At 41.3% G+C, this 21,841-nt stretch overlaps 1 protein-coding gene across 2 annotated transcripts in view; it reads left to right on the top strand.

The window, feature by feature from the left end:
• GRM3 (glutamate metabotropic receptor 3) overlaps nucleotides 1–21,841 on the top strand; it is a 1,234,490-nt gene that overhangs the window by 714,320 nt on the left and 498,329 nt on the right. For both annotated transcript variants that reach the window (XM_069228714.1, XM_069228715.1), the window contains exon 4: nucleotides 4,166–5,021. In XM_069228714.1, coding sequence (XP_069084815.1) covers nucleotides 4,166–5,021 — 856 coding nt within the window. The remainder of the gene's footprint in view (nucleotides 1–4,165; nucleotides 5,022–21,841) is intronic.

A 21,841-nucleotide genomic window follows, 5' to 3' on the forward strand; every position in this document is an offset into this window, starting at 1 on the left:
GGTTACTTACTAATCATTAAAAGGGAGGTTTTTACCCTTCAAAAATGTTGTTTCACAGTTTGTGCTGCAGGTTTACCACTGCAGCAATTAGGCTACAATGGTAGGACTTAAGCCATGTTTTCTTTTTCACACTAGTGGATGGCACAATAAGTGCTGCAGTTCACTTTTGACAGTTCACTCTTCATGCAATGGTTGTATTTCTGCACCATACCCTACTGCTTTATGGAAAAGTTAAGTACACCAATCAGGGATTGGCTAATTTCTCCAAGTTTGAGGAGACAGAGCACATAAATAGGGCACTGGACAGCAATAAAAGAGTTTAGCAAAGTGCAAGAAATTGAGGGTGACTACACAGAAAATGCAGGTTTCCTACAAGAAACAACAAATTATAACCCATTGCTATATAAACAACAATCCCTTATTTGTGATATATCTTAGTCATACTTACTAATCACTACACCAGATAAACTAAGGTGCACGAAATCAAGGTATTGAGGAGACTTAATAGTCTGCATATCATTAGACCATCTTAACATCCGGTCTCTTGCACTGTACACAACAACATGGTGGTGACAATGTTTTCATGGTGAGACCTAGGGTGGGTGGGGTGGGGCCTATCAGGATTGGTGCAATGTCCAAACTTCTGCCTCACTCATGCAGCAAGTACAGCCGTTAACAGTTCCCTTATTTTAAATACAGTCTAACAGAGTTGCAGAAAAGTACATCTACGTGTGCATAATTTAGCAACATTTCAATTGTCAGCATAGTACCAGTAAGTCAGAAGACAGTGAGAGGGTGATGTGAAAATGTCCAATGCCTCTTTCCTCTCAGGCAGTGGTCAGCCTTCAAGGAACTGGTTCCTTTGAATAAAGGGAACAGTTTTGCCTAAAAGGGTATTCAAACATTGAGGTGTACATCCAATTTTAACTGTAAGAATGATACAAGCATTAAGAAAGCCAATCAGCCACCTACCTGAAGAGAATGGAAGTTGAAACACTGTCCAACACTTTTCTGCAATTAGGCACCAAATGGAGGTGTCAAGGACTGTCTTGTTTTATATAAGGTGTAACAATGATACACTGATACTGACCTGAACTTTGAATATGCTCATCTGTATTGCCTTTTGGATTAGATATTTTGCCTTGACTTTACCTAATCTTCTGACTTTGTTTTTTGTTGTGTTGTAGGATTTTCGCTTGGTGTTCTCAACCAAGTCAAATCCACATGCTTCCATATCATCATTCCTCTCCTTTAGCTTCAATCAAGCCAACCTGTCATAGCACCTAACCCCTCTTTCTTCAATCACACCAAGCATTTAGACAATCCTTACTCTCAGTTGATGACTTTTCTTCACTTCTACACAAACATCAGAGCCTGCAGAGGCAACTTAATTGTTCTTCTCAAGTATCCAGCCAGTCTTATTCTCTCTGCTTTTTAATGTTTGCACTTGGCCTTGCTTTATTCTGCCTCAGAAAATCTTCACTTGGCAAAGCATCTATACATTTAGCTTCTAAAACCACTTCTTTATCTATCACATTCAAATTGTCTTCTTCTGATTCTTCTCCCTAGTAACGCAGACACATGAAAGATTGCCTTTGACATTTGTCATTTGATCATTCCTTAATGCATGATTTTTTCCTCATCTGCAGATTAACCTATATATATCACCTCTTTAAGGGCTTCCAGATGCCATATGCTTCTTCTGAGTCTCCCAAAATATGAATTGCAACTTCTTGAAAACATAAACAACTTTACTTCTTGCACCTTACTTTAAAGATCCAGAAAAAGTGTCTCCAGCCAGTGGATCATTAGCTACCAGTAGGTTGCAGACACCTTCAAAGTAGTTTTCAGCCTTACCTTAATTTTTAAACAAACACAGAGTCAGATTTTCCTTTTAAAGTTAAGGTAAGGATGTGTTTATTTTACAGTATTGTCTGGCTGCAGATAGCTGAGCCTGACAATGAGCAGTACAAGATTTATGAGTCAGGCTGGAGCACAGAGGTGACCAATTGAAACACTGAGGTATTTAGAACTCGTAAATAAAAGTCCTTGTCAGCTCAATATTAGAGTGTGAGAACAAAATGATGCTTCTGAATGCTTTTAAATGGGAGAAAGTTAAAATGAAAAGTTTCCTCAATGACTAAGTTATCTCTGTGCCATATTTATAACTCAAAAATAAATATTTAAATTAAGCTAATTGCATCTTAGGGACAGATTTACAAGAAAGTGGCGCATCGGTCCTGATGCACCACTTTTCTTGGGTTCCCCTACTGCCACCAAACGCACCATGGCGGTCGTTAGAACAATAGCATCAACATTTTTTATGCTATTGTGGCGCTTTGCTGTACTAGCATCTAAAATTTAGAAGGCAATGCAGCAAAGCACACAGAGGCCCATAGGTTACTAAGGGAGCTTCATGGGCAGGCGTTAAATAGGATGGAAACATTTACAAGATTTCACTGTGCCATTTTTTCGTGCCTTCCTGCATCACAACACCCCCTTGCATACATTATCCCTGGCGCAGGCATAATGTAGCGCAAGGGGTTACAAACTGGTGCAATGGAAGCATTTTAACAGTTTGTAAATACGGCAGGGGAAAGACCACCTTAGCACTGCCTTAGTGTAACACAAATGATGCTAGGGCGACGCAAGGTGGCTCAAGGGGCTTGTAAATATGCCCCTTGGTGTTTTATGAACCATGTTTCTTCGCTTCAAATCCCGCTCATTTAAACAAATGGTTGTATTTTTTGTTGTAAGTATGGCACCATGTCTACAGGCCACTAAGAGCAGGAAGCCTGGTGTTTATGAATGTGTCACTTGGAAATGGAATAAAATTTAAATGATGAGCTTTATTGACTTCATATAAAGATAAAGTTAACTTTTCAATTTAATTTTCTTCCATTTCAAAGTGTCGCCTTTACACACAGCAGGCATCTTGCTCCCAGTGGCTGGTAGATGCAGTGCCATATTTATAACTGAAAAATACAGCCATTATTTTAAGTGGGAGAAATTTAAAGGGCAGAGAAATGTTCATTATTAAGAACATTTTTTAAGAATTTTTTTTGTACTTTATATTTCCACAATTAAAAAAATGGTTGTATGTTTGTGTTAGGCATATAACAGTGCTACCCATAGGTAAAGGTATGTCCTGTGCTGTAAGTAGATATGACAAAGTCTCTCAGTCACCCATAAATGCATATCCCATTCATAAACACACATGTTCATACATCTTCACGGACCAAGCACTTGCTGATACACAAGGCAATCCTGTCATAGCGCCCCTAGTCAAAGTATTTTGTTCCAATCATAGAATCTGGCTCAATGGATATTAGGTGTAAAGCCAATGAAGCTGGGTGTGGGGTTGTCTAGTAACAATGCACCAGTTGGTTAGCCTTCAAAAGCTCGCATTTATTTTATTGCTGAGGAGTAGCTCTCACTACAGAAGGGGTTGGAGAACCCTGATCTAGAGCTTCACCAACATACTCCTTCCATCACCAAGGTGACCGTATCCCGGTCAAAATCTGAGAATTCAACAAAGTTGTCATTGTTTTTAAATCAATAAGTGAACTGCACCTTCATGTGTAATTACACCTTACACACCCCTCTCTGCCACAAAATATCTCTGTTCACAATCCCTCTCTTTCTACAAGCTTCAACCCCTTCTCTACAATACTGATCCATTCAACTCTAAAGGACAGACCTGATGATAATCTCTCAAGATAGCCCTAAGTCTCATAATCATGCAAGAAACTCTCTCTCACACCATGCACACCTCTACTTGGCGTTGTTTTCGCTCAACTCCAAGAGGCAGAAGACACCTTGTTGAGGAAAGAATTACTCTCAGTGCCCAACGCTCCACTGTTCTCCAACCAGTGCCTATTAATGTTGTTGTCAAGAAGCATTTGTTTTCATATGCTATTAAAAATGTCTATTTTTTAGACTGTAGATTAAGCAAAATATAGAAGTAAATTAAAATAAAAGCCATATTATGCATTACAGTAAGCATAGCACCAGGGCATCATGAAAATACATCCTAAACCAATGAAATTGTTGCCTCCTTTGATGTCTTAATAAAATACTTTGACGAACATTCTGGATATAAACGTTTTACTTAAAAGTTGTTTGTCTCACAGTGATTTAAAGCTTTTCCATTTATTTTTCACAGGTTGCAAATTTACTTAGGCTCTTTCACATTCCTCAAATAAGCTATGCCTCTACCAGTGCCAAGTTAAGCGACAAGTCGCGTTATGACTACTTCGCGAGGACAGTCCCCCCAGATTTTTACCAAGCTAAAGCGATGGCTGAGATCTTACGATTCTTTAACTGGACATATGTATCCACAGTTGCCTCCGAGGGGGACTACGGTGAGACAGGTATCGAAGCCTTTGAACAGGAGGCCAGGCTCCGCAATATCTGCATCGCCACTTCAGAGAAAGTTGGCAGGTCGAACATCAAAAAGTCTTACGACAATGCAATAAAAGAGCTGCTGCAAAAACCAAATGCAAAAGTGGTGGTGCTGTTCATGCGAAGCGATGACACGAGGGAGCTCCTCGCTGCCGCTAATCGACTGAATGCATCTTTCACGTGGATCGCCAGTGATGGGTGGGGAGCCCAGGAGAGCATCATCAAGGGCAGTGAGCACATAGCCTACGGAGCAATAACACTGGAACTTGCCTCACATCCCGTCAGAGAATTTGACAAGTATTTTAAAAGCCTGAATCCTTACAATAATCATCGCAATCCATGGTTCAAAGATTTTTGGGAGCAGAAATTCCAGTGCAGCCTCCAGAACAAAACGCCGCACGTGAAAGCTTGCGACAAACGCGTACATATTAATAGTTCAAATTATGAGCAAGAGTCGAAGATCATGTTTGTCATAAATGCTGTGTATGCAATGGCGCACGCTCTGCACAACATGCAGCGGACACTGTGCCCCAACACCACCAAGCTGTGCGATGCCATGAAGAGTCTGGACGGAAAGAGATTGTACAAGGATTACTTGCTGAAGGTTAACTTCACAGGTACAAGTGTAATTACTGTTATATGTTTCTGCTTGTCTGGGTTGGAGGCATATTGCGCATGTCCTGTCAAAGGCATCACGTTGTCAACGGGGCTCTACAAAGCTGTTGTGTGTCAAGGCCACTCAAGCGTACTATCCCTTTCAAAGTGCACATAAAACGCTCTGTTGCTTTCCAGCTAGGTTTTGTAATATCCAAATACCGCTTCATACATAAGTAGAAGTAGGTATAAAAATTGCATTGAGGGTGTTTTTCTAGAAATACGGGTTAATGTTCTCCTAAAAATATTAATTTTATCGTCTAGCTCGACAGCACATCTGTCACCAGTCAATTAAGCAAGAATCATCAGGAGGAGGCTTTGGCTCCACCCATATGTTTGGCTGCCAGCAGCACATGTTTTGATTGGGCAGAAGTTGTGTCCCTCCAAAGAACAGTGCTTGATCTCCAAGCAGCTGTGATTAATTTGTTTAGTTATCCAGCTACCTGAATTTGAATTTTCAGGTTCACACACATGACAGCGTAATGTCATTAAAGTGTAAAATGTGTGATGTTTTGGTGTCCTGCCATACATGTTCTGCTTCTAGCATATTATTTCATCTACTCTTCTACATCCAAGGGAACCATAGTCATTTTGATTACTATATTACCCAGGTTCCTAGGAGTACTGAGTAGCCCCTTGAATTTTCTTATTATTGTGCAGCACCAATATGCCACATTACAGGTATCATTATTGTGGGATCAAACGTTCACTGGACCAACAGAGCTTCCAGGGTGATTTTCAAGCATGGGCAATTATTTAGAGAAGGCACATTCAAATCCTTTCTTTCACTGCATACTGCATTAAGTCTAAATAACAATCACATATTGCAATATCGATAATTATGGTGTTGCATGCAAAACAACACTACAACGCAGATTACATTTGGAAATTCTTACCCATCACACATCACAGACGCTTTAAAGAGTCAAGACTGGGGTCCTCATATTTTAAGATTTTGCTTAACTGTATTGCTCCCCCATTTCAAGTATACAGAACCATCCTTTTCCAACACTTTAACTGTTAAATGGATAGACAACCAAGATTTGATTTACCTCATATCTGGTGAAGTTATTCAACCTTGGAATCGCAATGAATGGAAGTGTGTGACATGATGTCTGCCAATAGCGAGCTCATGATCCCCTAGTGAGCATGTTTTGCCTTATTGCCTATTAAACAAAAATAAATAATCCCCTCATTCACCTTAGAATATTTTACAATCTAAAATAAATATAATATGCAGACCTTTTTCACCATGTCAACATTTAATTACTTCAGGAGACTTAAAAGGAACAAATCAACGTCCCACAGCAAAAATGATATCAGATTGTATTATGAAACATTCATATCTTTGCCACTTTAAATACTTTGGTCTCCAATAAAATCACAAGACAACAAATACAATGTTGTAGGCATGCTAAACAGAAGACAATCTTATCACATTTAGCTAGCATTTTTCAAACTGTTTAACAAATCTCCAAACATCAAAAACATTGTTGTGTGTACAAAAAGGAGGCAATCTGATCACATGTAGATATAATTTTTCAAAATGTTTAACATATTTCTTGTATGAACTTTCCACAGCCTATTCCTAATGATGAAAAAGTGGTGTCATTGTTTAGAATAAAACAGTCCTTAAAAAGAGACCTGCCCTGACATCCAACGTTAACAATTTCCAACAGATCACATGAATCTGGAAGCTCATGGGAAATGTAGTTTTGTGTGTGCAGGTGTTCCTTGTGATGACAGTATACATCTCCAACAAATCACATGACTGTAGAAACCCATTGGAAATGTAATTTTTGCACAGAGGTTCTTTAAAATGGTAGGATTTATTATTCAAAATATTAGGATGCATAGTTTTCACTACATTCTACAAAAAAGTATTTTGACCCATCCTTAGCCAACATCAAGTCCATTAATGGCCAATACCTATTTGTTAATGTATTACCATCTGACAGTTCTACATGAATAGGATATATAATGCCAATATGAGGTTATTCAATTCCACATGCTCATGGGAAATGTAGTTTCATTACAAATCCTGGCGGATGTAATTCCATATTATGATTAAAAAAAAATAATAATAACGGGTAGAAGTACTAAGATGCTGACTCATAGTTTAAATATTTTTGATCTCAGACAATTCATTAAAACCTGTCTCAGCTGTACATAACTTCAAAATCACTCTAGCTTCTATTCACAGAAGTTCCACCCCTAGAACATTGTTTCCAGTAGTTACATGTTTGAGGACATTCCATGCCGTATCATTTTCACTGTGGTTTTGCTAAATTTAATGCTGGACTACTAGAGCACTCAGTATTATCTTCCAAATCTGAGATTTGTGCTCAATGATAGGTTTTTGTATTTCCTGTGTGGTCTTTCGGATGTATGCCTTATTACATGGACATTTAATGATGTAAACTACATTTTTCTGTTGCAGTTCATGAACTCCAGATGCAGGATTTTGTATTGATTGTGCACTGTTTCTGCTCCTTTTATGGTTAATGGGCATACTGAGCAGTTGTCACACTTAAAGTGTCCCTTAATGGGCAGCAAACTAAGCATTGTATGTAGTGTAGTTGGTTCCTTTTTCATTTCCATGTTGAAATATCCAATCGTAGTTCAGATGTTTTTATTATGCTTGAGTGTAAATAGAATATCTCTCATTGTGGGGCATTGAGTCTTTATCAAGTGCCAATTCTTGTTATTATAACGTGTGTGAGCTAATGCCCCAGAATATATAGGAGACCACAATACCTCGTCAGGAAGAATGGTTATCTGAATCAATAAGGGTGGTCTCCTGGCAACATTTTATTTATTTTGTCAATGACCAGATAGATATGTTAGGCATATATGGGATTCCTCATCTGGCTACATAGGAGACACAAAAATGACACAATGTAACTTGCTTGAAATGTCGCTGTGAGGTGCTCATAATCTACAACTTGACTGGCTGTCAAACTTGCGGTTATAGAGAGTTTGATTCTGCCCAGACAGCTGTTAGCTAACAGAAACTGAAGACCACAGTAATTTAAGATACAATTTTCAATTAAGTGTTCCTTTTATAGAATATAGATGCTCTAGATAGCTATGGGCTGGACCATTTGAATTGTGAGAGGTTTGTGATGCGGATACTAACCTTATTTCCCCTCCACTTTTTCTAACATGCATCTTGTGCAAGGTGTTACTATATGACCAGTTATTTGTCCCCTTTTGTTTATCACATTAGTGAAATGATAAGAGTGTTAGTTCTCCTAAACGTTTTGTTCATATAAGATATCCATTGTGGTTTAAATGTCTGCTGATGTTTCTGCATGTACATTCATTTTGATATTTGAATTTTGCGAAAACACAAGCATTGCCAGTATACATTAAGTATACATTAAAAGACAAAGAAAAGGAATACAGATATGATATTCACAGTTACAAATAAATTACATGCGTTTGCCACTCAGGACCACAATCAAAATAAGTGAATGTTAAAAACGTCAAAGTAAACCGACAAGGAAAGTTCATTAAAGGCTGGGTGGCATATTTCCAGCCCTGAGCTGATTATCTAGGGAACATTAGGCAAACTGAAGGCTCTGTTGGCTTATCTCCAAAGCTGCAAATTTGGAACAGACATATAGGGACTGTAAAGTTTTGGAGTTATGCCTAAATAATCCCAAAGGGTTTGAATAAGGAAAAAGCAGGAGGTGACTTTTTTATTTAGATTTATTTTTCCTTTTCCTTTTAATGTCCCCTTTCCTCAACCAATCAAAACACATTCAATTTTATGATCTTACTCTGCAAGTTAAACTGTCTGTTTAGCATTTTAGGTTACTTTTGTTTGGGATATAGGTGATTATGGAATGTCATTTACCCGTTATTTGGCTGTGAATCTTTTTGATCTTAACAATTGGCAATGAGCATTTGAGAATCTCATTGTTTGTTGGCTTGGCTAACACTTGGACAACACAGGCTACATTCCTCTGTGTCTTTTAAGGAGGTAGTGATCTTTTTGGAACGTGCTGTGTAAAAGTGTGAATTGCATTGGCTAGAAATGTAATTATAATGAGTTCTAATTAACAACTGCTTCCAGTGGTCACGTTGGTTGTGAGGTGTTTTTGCTCAGATAGACTTTATGTTTAATGTACATTGAGCAATAAGTGTATGTGTAGAACAGTTCAGTCCCAGGGGTCATATCCATCTCTCCTCGATTGACCTACAGTTTCTTTTTAAACCTATCCATTTGTTTTCTCCAACTTGCTTCATCACCTACAAAGCCATCACAAATAGCAACTGAGTCTAACTGTATGAAAAGGTCATTACTTCCCGTGCATCTTGGCATTGTGGTGGAGTGGAAGTGCAAAAAACAAATGCAACAGATGTTCTCCTTTAATGTGCTCAGGGCCTGAAACTACATCTCTTTATCAACCAGGACCACCCTAAACCTGCTCCATTTCAGTAAAGATCTAAGGAGGCAACTCACCAAAGAACACCCCATCATAATGGAGTAACAGTACACCTTCACTTTCAGAGCACAGCTTCTCCTTCAATCACGCAGTGATTATCACAGTGTGCTATACAAATACTTTCTACATACATACACACATATCAACAGACAAACACTACCCCTCCTTTCTAGGGAGAATATGCATGGAGTTATCATATCTGAAATTGGTTAACCTGCAGGTTCACAACTAAATATACCACAGAGTTCAAGTTTGCTTTTCACACTTTCAGGTCGGTCATATAACGACCATTGAGTTTAGGTATCATTACACTTGCTGCAAATTGTCTGAAAGTAACTCAGTTTAAATGGACTGCACAAATTATCTTTATTTCAATTGAATAACACACATCATTAAGTACAGTGCTGCATAGGAGTAGCAAAGTGCTTTTCAAAAAACATTTTTATGTCAGCAGGAGCATCAGAAACCTAAGGGTCAGCTGAACATAGAGCAGTATTATGTATTTTGTGATATGTATTGTAACGACTAAAATTATTCGATTCTGATGTGTTAAGTATAAGACATTAGTGCAGTGGTAGATAGCATAATGTAAAATTAATTTTACATTAAAAAAAATTGCATTACATATATTTACAATTTGAAGTTCAGCACTGAAATGCAGTCTTAGGTACATATATTTTATCCTATTGTCACACAGTAGCAGAATGTCTAGTCATATACCAAACCAGATTCGAATCATATCATTAAAATACCAAGGGATTCAAATGAGCACATTTGTATGTGGTAATTGTAAAAGTTGGTACCTGAATTGAAAAGTAACACATATATTTGCTTCCTCGCTCCACCCTCTGACCATGCAAACTGTCTAACATTCAGTACAATGGAACTGTAAGAAGCAACAAAGATACATTCCTACACAGCTTTCTGAACATTAGGATTGTCTTCCAAAAAATGACAGCTGAAGAGTATAAACATGCAAATGGAGAGGACCAAAGACATCTCCTACTTCCCCTATAAAACTTAAAAAATCCAATGGAGCATATTTTTTAACGCAATCAAAGTTTATTTGGACAAAATACTCTGTAAAACATAATTTTGCAAAAGTACATGTAAAATAAATATTATTAAAATTACTTTGACAAAAGCTTCTTTAAAGATAAATGGTATTGGCCCAGCACACCTATCACTTCCACTAATGGAATAATTGCCTCTAACCGAGTCCATGTGCCATACTTTAACACATAAAGATTTCAACACCGTAGTCTGCAACAATAAATCTATTGCGAATCGAAAAGCATTTTCTCTATTGTACAGTTTACATTTGAAGTGCAGGGACATGTCTTCAAATGTAAAGCCGCTGTGGGAGATGAAAATATGTGGTAGACTTTCATGATATTGTCTCTCATTTGACGAGCTGATAAATTATTTAAATATGGGAGTATGTCAACTTCATCTACAGTATCCCTTGCATTTATGGTTATCCTTCAAATACACTGATCTCTTTAGAATTCGAAATGTATTGTATATCGAAATGGTCTTAAGAAGAGGGCTCTTAACAATAACTTTTGGGCTTCCGTTAGCACGATTGAAACCTGAGACCAGTGTCAGTTTGTGTTCTAATTACATCAGTGAATTGGTCTTATTTTCAATTAAGGAAAATGAGCCTTACAATATGGTGTATCGAGCTCCTGCGAAAATAACTCTGATTGTTATATCACGAGGAGCAGGTGGCAGATAAAAATGATGTGGTAAGCATGTCGTGCCTACAGTCACTTGTACAGAAGAAATCTAAAGAATCAGTCACAAAGAGAACAAGATTCACTAGAATGTGCCCATGTTGAATTCTTGACAACTGTAATAATATGATCTGAAACAAGCAATTTGTTCTGGTGCAGAAATTAAAAAATGCGTAGCACAGTGTTAGATAACTTAAATAAAAATTGTTTTACAGAAGATAATCAACCACTCATAACCAGAACATTACATAGCTTGTAATAAATTAGCAAAATAGATACACATTGATTTATCTTTCAGGCATCCCATATACTGCTATTTTTATATAAATTGCATACTGCACATATTTGCTACATCTTCATTTTAAAATATGTATTCTTGCTGTTGACATTTGGACAGCCAAAGAAATGTATAATTCGCACATGATGTATGTGGTATGAGTACAGTGCGTACACAGAAACGCACCATGCACTTTACTCGCTCCTGATAAAGCGAGTGACCATGCTGAAAGAACTTAAAAATGCGAAGTACTTCGGAAAACTCAAAATCCTGTAGTATTCCTGCCATTGACGCCATTTAGAGGTCGCCAGGTGTCGGCTGCTGCGACCCTGGCTTGCCTTCTGCGACCCCTGTCCTCTGAGGTGGAAAAATCAGTGCCACGAGCACAGTGACAGCTCATCCTTAAGGACGTCCGTTGTGACTCCACTAACTTTGTTTTCTGTCAACTTTTACTACACTGATAGTGAATGTTAACATATTTCTCGCTATTATTGTAATAAACATGGTTACAATTGGCTGGAATATGCCCTTCCATTGTAGCTGAGGTAAGTAAACGCTTTTAAATGTGTTGCTTGCGTGTTTGCGGGTGAGAATGTGTTTATGTGAGTGTGTGTAAGTGTGAATGTGTTTCTGTGTGTATGTGTACGTGTGAGTTAAAGTAAAGGCCAAAGGTCGCGTGATGTCACTTCCACTACCCCTGGCACGTTTGATGAATTGACGTACACGATTCCTGCATCCCGAAGTTACCAATACTTGCGGCTTTGCTAATTTTAGGCATGGGAGCACCCATGCGGAATTCAACGCCCCGCCTGCTATTAAAGGCAAAATGGGCACTTCACATTAAGCAAACGAATTTATAAATCATGCTGTTAGATAGGCAAATATACTTCGGTCTGTATCATTTTAGTTACATTTAAATAGGTGGGGTTAGGCTCTTACTGAATGCCCTGAAGGGTCGGATCGTGTCTGATCTTGTGCGTTGCGTTGTCTAAAGTTCAAACATATATCTCCGAATTTCTCCAACTTAGTGAATGAACTTTAAACAAAATATCTGGGAAATAGTGGTGAGAAGGGATTGCTTCTCTCTGTTTCTGACCTGTTCTGCCTAAATGCACTATCAACTCAGAGAAAAAAAAAGTTTAGGGCCCCAGATTATGTAAGCAATTACCTTACTACTTTCAACAGTTTGATGACATCTAAATGCAGACACAGAGAGGATCGCATCGAGCAAGGCCTGGTGCGGTCTAAGACATCCAAAATCTTTGGCAATCGTATTTGCTAAAAAGTTATCTACCATTCTGCTTGTATTAATAAAGTAAACATATTGGCACCAAAGTCCTTGTGCACTGTATGCTAAGATCACAAAATCATCAAAGGCCAGGTGAAAATACCACAACAAAAACACAAGAAACACATCAGAATATATTCCCATCGCCATGCCTGCACAACTCCCACCGTATATGATCATGTGTCACATAAAACAAGTTTTTCACTGTAAAGTAAATTAGAAAAAAACATTTTGTGCTGGTTAACGTCACAAAAAAATAGAGCAAAATGTTTATAAATCTTCCCTTAAGTGCGGAGACTGGCAAGTAAGGTACGTTCATGTACGGATTTCCATAATCTCTTGATTTTCATAGACTAATGGTCAGGAGCACAGGCTTAGTACTTGGGTGGTGGAGTTGTAACTTATGTAGTGTATAGTTACCAAGCCAAACTTTGAGTATTCTCATAATAGTACAATGTAGGCATGCATACTTCGTGGCCCTAGGTTGTCCATGATTTTTACGACCCATATTGTAGATGTGTGGTTTGTTGATATACCTATGCTATTAAGAAGTCAATAGAATGGTTACTTACCAAAACAGGAGGCCACGTGGGTGCTAAAGTGTTTATCAGCTCCATGTGTGTGCATTTCCAGAAGGCTGTGATGGCATATCAGTGATTCAAATTGGGTTTCACCCAACACACACAAAGTCTGTGATACTTGACATCCATATTACATGAAACTGTCCTGCTTTGTTCATAAGATTCCAGATACCTGTATAAGTGACCAGGCACACCTGTGCCTCCCACACATGAGTGTGGCTGGGCTACAGGAGAAAAAGGTTAATTCATCTTACTACATAATTTCATTTCCAAGGATAAAACTTGGGGTGCTGGTAGGGTGGCTCGAATCATTCATAAATATGTTTACAGCTTGCTATTACTTCAATAAACCCTTCCGTTCAATTGTCCCGTAAGATGTCGGTTCCAGTACCCAAATCTGTTTTGAGTCCATGAAACATATCTTTATGAACTTGAAAATAAACTCATATATTTAAAAAAAGCTACTGGACACAATAGTTTCCATTACTAGGCCTTTCTGTCAGCTTGCCAACTGGTTGTCAGCAGTGTGCCTTACTACAGCAGGGTGTGTCACAGATTTTCATCTTTTCCTCTGTAGGTTCTCTATCTAACAAGGGTGAAGATTCAAGCTTGCTATCCTCAAATGGAATGCCACAGATGTCAATACACAATAAGGATAAAATCCTTACACATTGCCTAAAGGGTTGAGAGGGCAATTTACTTCAAGGTGTGTGGAGAAGAGGCAGGATGTTATAGATATGATATAAATGTGAAATGGACTGAAGTGGATGTTGTAGTTTGGACTGACCTGGAGTCTCAGGGTCATTTTAAAGGTACCTGTGGGAAATTGAGTTACTGGTTGAGGGGGGTGAAACCCTACTCAAGCAACAACCACAATCTCTGTCTGAGTGAAATGCAAGCAAACCCCAATAACCTGTGTCAACCCTCTGGTAGCTTTGCACAAAAGCAATCAGGCTTAACTAAGAGGCAATATGTAAAGTATGAATGCAGTACCTTAAACATTAATACAATGAAAACACAACAAAAGAAAAATCCCACACCACTTTAAATTACCTGAGACCAAAACAACCAAAATCCAATTTGTAGAACCAGAGATCTGCAATTTTAAAGAATTTAAGTAAGAATAGCACCTAAAACCAAAAAGCATCACTTGTGGGTATCTAGTCATGTGAGACTGGGTGAAAATCACAAGTTCAGGCTGAACACGATGGAGCACAGTCTGCATACAGGGACCAATTTAGTCCTGCTGAAAGACTTACTTTTAAAAGTCCAGCATGAGGAGTTCCATTCAGTGTGGAGGGGACTCGGCAGAGCAGGGAGAGTGTCATGGGTGGTCATCACTGCAGCACAAAGAGCCGGCCAGGCAATGCAGATGGTCATCGCTTTTGTGCAAAGATTATCTCAGGCGTAGCAGATGATTGTTGCTGTAGGTTCACATTAGTGGTCACCATGCTGTAGCGCAAAATGCAGATCTTGCATTGTCAGGCATTACTGGCGTTCACTATGGCCGAAAAGTGGGGTTCACAGGAGCAAGTACTAGACCTGGCAGCCATAGGGTTGTCTTCTCCCAAACTTTTTGCCTCTTTGACTCACATTTTCGCTGTAAAGTTTTGCTGTCCATAGGACTCTGCACACTTTATCACTGTTAACCAGTGCTAAAGTACATAAGTTTCTCCCCTAAACATGGTAACATTGGTGTAACCACAATCTGCATATTTAATTTACTTTTAATTACCTTGTAAAGTGGTATACCATTTAACCAGGACCTGCAAATGTAATGCCAACAGTGGGCCTTCGGTACTGATTGTGCCACTCACACAAGTAGCCTTTTAAACCTGTCTCAGGCCTGCCAATTCTGAGCCTGTGTGTGCAGTTTCACTGCCACTTCAACCTGGCATTTAAAACCTCTAGCCAAGCCTTAAACTCTCCTTTCATTACATATAAGTCACCCCTAAGGTGGGCCCTAGGAAGACCATGCGGCAAGGGGCTATTTAAGTAAAAAGGAGCACATGTACTTTTAATCGTGGTAGTGAAAAACTCACAAAGTCATCTTTCACTACTGTGAGGCCTACTCCTCTCATAGGCCAGCATTGGGAATTCCTTAATATACTTTCAAGCTGTAATTCCTGATCAGAAAGGAGTAGCTACATCATGTTTTATATCATTGGAATGGTAATGATGAATTCTCTTTAATTGTAATGTCGGATTTAAAATTACTATTTTCGAAATGCCACTTTTGGAAAGTGGGCATTTCTCTGCTCGTACTGATCTGTGTGTCTTGCAGCATGTCTCCAATACACATCTGGGGTAGGTGGCAACTACACTTTCTGCATTCCCTCTAGATAGCCACAAACACAGAAAGGTTAGGTGTGCCTGAGCACCCATCTGCATTCATTAACATTCTGATGGAATTTCCTGGGCAGGAAGGGTGGAGGGGAGCTGGCACTTAGACTTGAATAGGGAAGTGACTGCTCCCAAACAAAAGGCTGCTTGTCCCCTATTGGTTGCCTGAAGCTAGGGCTAGAAAAGAAAGGATCTCTGTGCACTTCAAAGACCCTTCTTTGAAGTAGCCCCCACTTCAAATACACATTTCAGTATAAGAACTGGGGCTCTGACCCTACCAAATCAGCACACCACTGGACCTGGGAAGAACTCTGCTGGAATAATGACAGCTGTGCTGTAAGGAGTGCCACTTTTCCTGCTGATCTCTGAACTGTTGAGGAGAAGAACTGCACCCTTTTGCTTGAAACCATAGTGACTCGAAGGCCTTGCTGGTTTGCCTCCTGTTTTCTGAAGACTCAGGGACACAAAAGACTTCTTGCAACTCTCTGGGTGCTGCTGGACTCTGCAATCCGTGAGCCCTACTCTTGCCTGAGGCACCCCTTTCCATCCTGGGCCTTTGCAATTGGTTCTGTAGCTGTTATCTACAAAGACGGATGCATCATCACCACTGGACCGGTCAGAACCAAAGCATCACCCTTCAACGCAGAGGCTGTTCGAAGACAGCAGATCCACAGCCTGTGCGGCCAAATGATGATGCTCTGCCCGGCGTGACAATATTGCATTGCAGTGGGGATTGACAACGGTGCAGGACCCAGCTGTGAGGCTTCACAATGATGCCTAGACTCCACAGCGCCAATTGTAACCAATGCTTTGCCTTCACATTTGCTCCTCGATGACGATCCAAGGTACTTTTTCAGTGGACCCTGCATGGTTTTGGTAGCCAGTCTACACTCCATTGTGTCAACCTGAACTTTAGATTTGCACTTGTCTCTTGCGATCTCAAGTAAGCTTTTGACCGCTAGTAACTTCTAAGCAGTACTTTTAGTTTATTCTTTAAAAATTCCTATTTCTACTCACTGGATTTTTGTGTTTTGGTCTTGTTTTACTCAAATTATTATTCTCTATTTTTCATTGTGTTACTGTGTGTGTGTTGCAGAAATACTTTACACATTACCTCTTTATAGCCTGCCTGCTCTGTGCCAAGCTCACAAAGGGTGAGCACAAGTTGTCTCTAAGTGTGTATCTAGCTTACCCTGACTAGAAGTAGTGGTCACTGCTTATAAAGGTTGCATACTCTGGCAGCCAGAACCCCCAGTTCTAACAGAGTGTGGTGCGAGTTGGCAAGATTTTTTTCCTAGAAGGATGGTTCAAGGGATGCCATTCCAAGGGTCCAGGACACCTATTGGGGAATCACACATTTCCTCCAGCCAAGGTCAGCAGAGCTTTGGCAGGTCCAGTTGAAAATCCAGGCTGCAGGTCAGCTGGCAGATGCAGGGCAGCTTCTGAGCTTATTTCCCTGTAGTTCAGAACAGAAGGTAAGTCAGCTGACCCTTGGAATCACTTGAGCCTGGGATGAAGGGTGCAGGTCCAGTTTTCCTTCTCAGCAAGCAGGGCAGCAGGACAGCAGGACAGCAGGATAGCAGGGCAGCAGAGTGGCAGTCCTTCTGACAGCAGAGTAGGACTTCAGTCTTCTTCTGTAGTATCCGCAGGTCCATAGGGAGCTCTCCCGGGGGAACACCAAACAAGTTAATATCTCCATCAGTGCTTTGGCTACTGCAAGTGTGGTCACTGTCCTCAGAGGTATATCCTCCGGGTACCAAGTGGCATGGTCCTTCAAGATCAAGATGAACCTGTTGCTCCAGACTGTCTTGGGGGTCCAGAGGCCCAACAATATTGATGCCCACCCTTTTAAAGGGGTTGCCAATGTCTGGGATGGGAACCAGGGGAGCCTTGGGCTTCCCTCCTGACTTCCCACTGGCCTGGAAGGTGTGACGTGATCTGTAGAACCCACCTGAGGACATCTTCATCTGGGGCTAATGAAATTGGGTGACAATCCTACCAAAAGTCTTGTCCTGTCCTACCAGGGATACATTATGAGTCAGCCCCAGTATGAAGGTCCTTTATCATTGGGTGACCACCAATACATGGATGCACCAGACTCAGGAGCCTTAGGCTTGGTGTAAAGGAGACCATTCTCCCAGCAAATCAGGTGATCACTAGAGGGGTCACCAGCTACCTTGGCCTCAGCCTGTCACTGTAGGCCTTCCAGAGTAGGACACTCCTTCTGCACCCTATGGAACTCTCTCTGATGGGATCTCCTTTCTTCTGCCAATTGGTCAGGTCAGGTAGGTTTCCCAGAACAGCAATGTCCTCCCCTGTAGCTACCGAGGCTTTGCCCTCAGGCTCAGCATCCTCCCGGACCATGGAACTTTCAGGAGCGGGGTTCCTGCACTACTTGCAATTTCTGATTTTGGAAGGTATCTGGGCCATTCTTCCAGGATCCAGGTCATCCTGACTACCCTCTTGGATGGCCATGGACCCCATGGTCAGGCACACCCACTCATGCAATGTCTCCAGGTGGGACCAGATCTCCACCTCTTTCCAGATGGTCTGCTCTAGGTCATTACCAAGCAGACAATCCACAGGCATGGATTGACTCACGGCTACCCTCAAGGAACCTGAGACACCCCTTTCAAAGAGAACCAGAGCCACTGGACAGTGACTCTCATTACTACAACCTGGTAGACCACATTAAGGACTACCTGCTCTGAGGACAGCAGTCGACACCTGACGGTTGTCATAGTGGCTCCTGCGTCGTTCTGAGCCTCCACAAACTGCTCATTCATGGTAACCCGCTGCCTGTACCTCTTTTATTACTAGGCATAGGGGCTCTTGGCAACATCTATCCATCACCCAGGAATGCTAGGATAGGCTCTGCACTATCCCCCATACTTACTAGGGCAATCACCTTCCCAAGCCTGCCCTGGTGACCGTTCTACCAGTGGGGAGTTGTGCATTCTTGGGACACCTGGCATCACCCTTGAAGTGCCCAAACTGATGACACTGATAGCGCTTAGGAGTGAACTTCTCTGAGGATTTATGCTGAGGGAAAGAACTCTTCTTCTGTTCAGGTAGAGATTGGGAATTCTGCACCTTAGGTAACGATAGTACTATTTTGGGTACCTTTAGAGAACTCCTTGTGTTTATTTTAATCTCCTTCTTCTGGTGGTGACCCTGCCCACCCTTGTGATCGTCCCTCACTAATTTTGAACAATCTTCCAAAAGGTTATTAAAATAATCTCAGTTCATTGTTATGTTTCATTTTCTCAATTTATGCTTAATTTTTATATATTGAAATGATTTCCAGTTTCTCGTTCAAAACTACTTTCAAAATGGTTAAAGCAGGCACAGCTCTCTCTTTCTTTGAGAGTGTCTCACCCTCCATCTGTTAGTCAGAGGAGGAGGGGGTGTCAGCAACTTGACTTGGAGTCATTGATCATAGTTGGGAGGCAGCACTGCTGCAGTCTGGGTTAATACTCACCTTGATTAATCTTCCTGGATGCAAAACCATAGCTAATAAGGACTCTTCCAATGTAATAAAAATATCGACTCATCTATTCAACCTGGAATGTTTATCAGAAGGAGCTGCAATAAAGTTATATCCTTAACTTCATTTAAAATGTATTCCTCAGAAATAAGATATCAGGATCATAATGCCAGTTTCACAAATTTTATGTTAAAATATAAATAACTTGCTGAAATGACGTACAGATCTAATGTCAACAGTAAACTCTTAAAACATTAACATACTTTTAGAAGATATGTTACATGTTGGCAATGTCCAATGTGATAGCAGTCCATGGTGCATCTCTCTGCAGGCCTAGTTTAAAAAGCAGCACAGTATGTTGCAGTCTTTTACCTACACGAACCGTGAGCAACTTTCTTTGTTCTTTTTAAAAAAAAAAATTATTAAAACATTTTCCACTTGTGCATACGAAGAGCATTGACCTATGCCAGCCCCCACTCCTGATACCAGTGTGGCTCGACAAAGAGTCCATAACAAAGAGGTACACAAGAGCTCAGGCGAACTTCTAGGTATCAGTCATCAATAGACTACAAAAATAAGGTACAGAAAAACACAGGATTTTAGGTCACTAAACAGAGGTAGTTTTTTACTGTTTAGTGATGTTCTTCACGCTTTGAAAATATGAACACAAAGAAAATGCACTGTGTGCTGTGAAGTAATTTTCTCATATTGGGTGTATTGAATATTGGCAGGGTTGTGGTGCCACTGCACTGTATCTGGTGTCATAAGTAGACTTGAAAGTCAATCTCTGTATTATTTAGGGACTCAGTAGTTACAGATCAAATCAAATCACAAGCATTTATAAAGCGCGCTACTCACCCGTGCGGGTCTCAAGGCGCTAGGGGGATGGGGTTGCTGCTGCTCGAAGAGCCAGGTCTTGAGTTGCCTCCGGAATGCGAGGTGGTCCTGGGTGGTCCTGAGGTTGGTGGGGAGGGAATTCCATGTCTTGGCCGCCAGGTAGGAGAAGGATTTTCCACCTGCTGTGGTGCTGCCGATGCGAGGGACGGTGGCGAGCGCGAGGTTGGCGGAGCGAAGTTGATGGGTGGGCGTGTAGAAGCTGAGGCGACGGTTGAGGTATTCGGGTCCCTTGTTGTGGAGGGCTTTGTGTGCGTTGGTGAGGAGTCGGAAGGTGATCCTTTTGTTGACGGGCAGCCAGTGCAGGTGTCTCAGGTGGGCGGAGATGTGGCTGTTGCGGGGTATGTCGAGGACGAGACGGGCGGAGGCGTTTTGAATTCGCTGCAGACGTTTCTGGAGTTTAGCGGTGGTTCCTGCGTATAGGGTGTTGCCGTAGTCCAGACGGCTCGTGACGAGGGCGTGGGTCACTGTCTTTCTGGTGTCGGCGGGGATCCAACGGAAGATCTTTCGGAGCATGCGAAGGATGAGGAAGCAGGAGGATGATACGGCGTTGACTTGTTTGGTCATGGTGAGAAGTGGGTCCAGGATGAATCCGAGGTTGCGTGCGTGGCCTGAGGGGGTTGGTGCGGTGCCAAGGGCCGTGGGCCACCAGGAGTCGTCCCAGGCGGACGGGGTGTTTCTGAGGATGAGGACTTCCGTTTTGTCTGAGTTCAGTTTCAGGCGGCTGAGTTTCATCCATTCTGCGACGTCTTTCATTCCATCTTGCAGGTTGGTCTTGGCGCTGGTGGGGTCCTTGGTGAGGGAGAGTATAAGCTGATTGTCGTCGGCGTAGGAGGTGATGTTGATGTTGTGTTTGCGTACGATGTCGGCGAGGGGGCTCATGTAGACATTGAAGAGAGTCGGGCTGAGCGAGGAGCCTTGTGGGACGCCGCAGATGATCTCGGTGGGGTCTGAGCGGAAAGGTGGAAGGTAGACTCTTTGGGAGCGGTTGGAGAGGAAGGAGGTGATCCAGTCCAGGGCCTGTCCTTGGATCCCGGTGGAGCAGAGGCAGGATATTAGGGTTCAGTGCCAGGCGGTGTCGAAGGCAGCCGAGACGTCGAGGAGGATGAGGGCGAGTGTTTCTCCGTTGTCCATCAGAGTTCTGATGTCGTCTGTGACTGAGATGAGGGCGGTTTCTGTGCTGTGATTGGCTCGGAATCCAGACTGAGAGGGGTCGAGTAGATTGTTGTCTTCAAGGAAGTTGGTAAGTTGCTTGTTGACGGTCTTCTCTGACTTTGGCAGGGAAGGGGAGTAGCGAGATGGGACGGAAGTTTTTCAGGTCGCTGGGGTCCGCCGTAGGTTTCTTCAATAGGGCGTTGACTTCGGCGTGTTTCCAGCTCTCGGGGAAGGTGGCAGAAGCAAACCTTTCTTGCTTAAACATAGCAAAGGAACGCTAAAACGTGGCACAACTATTGTCAATTTAATAATTCATTTTCAGTGTCATGAAAATATCCCAGCAGTCACAGAGAAGAATATGATAAAAAAAGTAATGTCATTTTTAATGTTTTAAAAGTCCTGTTATTAACTCTGGTCATCTGTCTAAAGTAGAGTAATTGTTTACTTTAAAGATGCTGTGAGGCCTTTTCTCTGGGTGCTAAAGAAGTCAGTGATTACTGGGCAATACATCTGATGGATAGTGTTCCTTTCTACTTGGTCCTCGTGTAGCACAGCACTCTCTTGATTT

Source organism: Pleurodeles waltl, chromosome 4_1 (genome assembly GCF_031143425.1).
Source record: "Pleurodeles waltl isolate 20211129_DDA chromosome 4_1, aPleWal1.hap1.20221129, whole genome shotgun sequence".
NCBI classification, from domain to species: domain Eukaryota; kingdom Metazoa; phylum Chordata; class Amphibia; order Caudata; family Salamandridae; genus Pleurodeles; species Pleurodeles waltl.